Source organism: Aplysia californica, unplaced genomic scaffold (genome assembly GCF_000002075.1).
Source record: "Aplysia californica isolate F4 #8 unplaced genomic scaffold, AplCal3.0 scaffold00257, whole genome shotgun sequence".
Lineage (NCBI taxonomy): Eukaryota > Metazoa > Mollusca > Gastropoda > Aplysiida > Aplysiidae > Aplysia > Aplysia californica.
In genome coordinates this window covers 491,988-495,276 of record NW_004797527.1, presented here as the reverse complement: position 1 = coordinate 495,276, position 3,289 = coordinate 491,988, and the positions used below count along the sequence as shown (strand labels likewise).

Genomic DNA, 3,289 nt, shown 5'->3' with positions numbered 1-3,289 from the left:
AGGTTACATGTTCAGATCACCATTCTTTTTTTTTTCAAGAGGAAAGCAGATGTCTATTCTCATTTTGTGTTTGGTCATTCTATTGAGTTACATCTATAAGACCAATCTCCTCGTGGTTTAAGGAGTGGAAATATGTTGGAGAACTGACATTGAGTCTGAGAAGACAACAACATCCCCTGGTGTTACTGCGCCTTCAAAAAAGTCTTGGGTAATCTGCTCCAGGGTCTTTACTATGGCGATTCTCTCCACATGGGCCAAATAGTTGGGTCTGCTTCTTCTCTCCAAGTTTGTTTTGATATTTGATGATAGATCCGTATCCAACATTCCGGGTAGCGTTTGTTGCTGTCCATCTGTGTATGCATGCATTGGAGTTTCAGCATACGAGTCCACTGTCTCCAGGGCAATAGTTCCTCGGATTTCTTCTGGTGTGGTCGTGTCACAAGAAGGGTCTAGAAGTCTCGTCCTTATTGTGGTTTCTGGTGTCTGCTAATATAGAGGTTCGCTGCTGATGTTGATGATTGGTTCTCTGTTCTCGGGTGCGTCAAACTCCTCAAGTAGTTTTGTTGCTTCTCGCATGAAGGAGGCCTTCTGGATGCGTGTTCTTGGTTCCTACTCATCCATTTTCCTGTTTTCGTTTTTGTCTTCTAGCCGAACAAATCGTTCGTAGGTTTCGAGTGTTGCACTCTTTCTTCTGAGGTCCAGTGGTTCTATGTTGGTGTGGATTTTGCAGGCACTTGTAGGCGTGGTCTTCATCGCGCCAGAAACATATCTGGGTGCTTGGTTGTGTACTCTGTCAAGCTGTGCCAGAGGGCTTTGGCTGGCTATGGATTGTAGTGGTAGGGAGTAGTCATACCCTATATAAAGTTGTCGGAGGGTTGCTTTGGCAGCTCCCCAGTTGAGTGATGAAAGGTGTTTCAGGAGGTTTAGTCTGGAGGTGGCTTTCTAGGTCAACTCCCCAAAGTGCTCTTTGAGAGACAGCTTTCGGTCCAGTTGTACACCAAGGTACTTGAGATAGTCCTCATGTATGATGGTGGTTCCATTGATCTTAAGGTTTATCTGACTTGCTGGAACTTTGTTTTTGAGGCTGAAGAGTCCAAAAACAGTCGTGTCTGTGTTGATCTCCATCTTCCAAAGCTGGCAGTAGGACGGGATTGTAGTCAGGTCCGCGTTGATGGCTTGGTTCAGTGCTCTCATGTCACTTCCTTTGTTCCAGAAGAGTAAGTCGTCAGCATAGAGTGCTTTCTGGCAGGAGATGACATCTGGCAAGTCGTTCGTGAACAACAGGAAGAGGGTACAGCTGAGTGCTGACCCCTGTGGGAAGCCTTCCTTGAGTGTCCTCTGTGAAAAAATCTTGCTGTCAAATGACGTCTGGATAGTTCTGCAAGACAGAAAGTTCTTGATCCAGCTGTACATTCTTCCTGCCATCCCAAGCTTTTGCATTTTGTAGAACAGTCCCTGTCTCCACACACGGTCATACGCCTGCCTCGAAGATACGTAAATGTTTAGAGCCCAGTACACATATGCGGTATGTGTGTGTGTGCATGCGTGCGTGCGTGTGTGTGTGTGTGTGTGTGTGTGTGTGTGTGTATGTGTGTGTGTATGTGTGTGTGTGAGTGTAATGAGGGGGTAGTGAAGATTTAGATATGCAATAGCGAGTGTTGTGCGCTGGCGATCAATTCTCAAATCAAAGCATTTTCAAAGAATTGTGAGACACCAACATAATCCTCCTGGGTGACTTCATTCACTATAGATCTACGACAAAATGAGAAAATCAATTCTTTTATTTCTGTAACACTAGACAGGTCACGAACGAATCAATATAATGCTGATAAAATAAGAAGAAGTAAAATAGTGAAAAAAGCACTGAAAACAAATCATTATCCATTGTTCAGTTTTAGAACCCTATCCTGTTGTCATTTCCCCCCAGCCACTTGCCAACCTGAGCTTCATTGACCCTAGGACCAGATACATTGATCTGAGTGGTGTGGATCTACACGACGTCTTCGATGCCAGTATTCGTGATTTCAAATCCCATTTTAGGAGTGCAATTTTTGTCAAGTTTGTTGGATGCAACATACTCAGCATACCTCGAAGGTTTGTTATTGATTGCTTAGAGCTCTGCTGCTCTCCTTCACGTTCAGCATACTGTATTTTATTTACAGTAGTTTTTTATGAACCAGTTCAGATTTTCAAACAAGCTAATGGAGCACAGAAAGCAAGAATAAATGATAACCTTGTGGCAAATATTGTGGCAACGGGCCCAGCGTCTTTATGGTTTCTAAGAAATCAGCTTGGAAACGGACAACAGTTACCATCTCGATGTTTGGCAAACTGTTGATGAATCTGACAAGCGCTAAAATTGTGGATTCGAATCCAGATGCTTTTCAGAGTTTTCTCGTTTTACCCGGAGACCTATACCCAGGAATAACTTTCCAGTTGAGGAATTTTCACTCTTTAAAGATTGAGATAATGCTAATGATATTCTATTTTGCTGAAATAGTCACTTTCCGTTATCTAAACAACATTCACTTTTCTATTTTGCAGTACGCCACCAAGATCAAAAGACTTCAAGGCTGTTCACCAATTTGATTTAGGCAAAAACTTCATGACAGTGATCGACAGGTTCACATTATTAAGGTATTTGTTTTGTTGACAGACCAAGAGTCCAAAATGTATGCTTTTTAAAGTGAACCTAAAACGTAACCTTTTCGATTGCCTTTAAATAAGTGTGATTTTATTACTGCATTGGTCACTTTAATAATTATTAATAGCATTTGTAAAGCGCCCATCTCCCACTATTACCCAGCAGACGCACGAACATTCAGAGGCATTTTCGGTTTGCTAGGACACACAGTGTACGTTAAGTGCTCAAAAGCTAACAAACTGACAAGGATTATAGCCGAATACACATTCCTACCTGAGAGAACTCAGGAAAATTCCTGAAGAGCAGCTTTCCCAAGGACACAGTGTCGGGATTTAAACCCATGGGTCCGAGGTTCTAACCACGAGGCTAACGCGCAAACGACGCTACTTTATAAGGTGATATCTGATGTGATTTCCCCAATCTCTAGTCCATGTCCTTTTAACAAAATAATATGGCACATTGATTACAGGTTGTGCTTTATCCCCTGACTCATTTCGGTAATTATGCCTATTGGAAACGTTTGGAAGAGTTAAAGATTCCTGTTTTGTGCTTGCCAACTCACGAGTGTCCGATATGCAAAAGCTATAGCTCATTCTTCTGTTTGGTCTTTCTCTTTGCCTGTCTGTCTGTCTGTCTATATGTCTA

The 3,289-nt window shown here is 42.5% G+C and overlaps 1 protein-coding gene across 1 annotated transcript in view; it reads left to right on the top strand.

Moving 5' to 3' along the window:
• The first annotated feature begins 1,498 nt into the window (after positions 1–1,498).
• The window catches only part of LOC106012090 (G-protein coupled receptor GRL101-like), a 14,291-nt gene continuing 12,500 nt past the window's right edge, over positions 1,499–3,289 (top strand). Inside the window, exons 1-3 of the mRNA XM_013083834.1 lie at positions 1,499–1,525; positions 1,928–2,094; positions 2,545–2,637. Coding sequence (XP_012939288.1) covers positions 1,499–1,525; positions 1,928–2,094; positions 2,545–2,637 — 287 coding nt within the window. The remainder of the gene's footprint in view (positions 1,526–1,927; positions 2,095–2,544; positions 2,638–3,289) is intronic.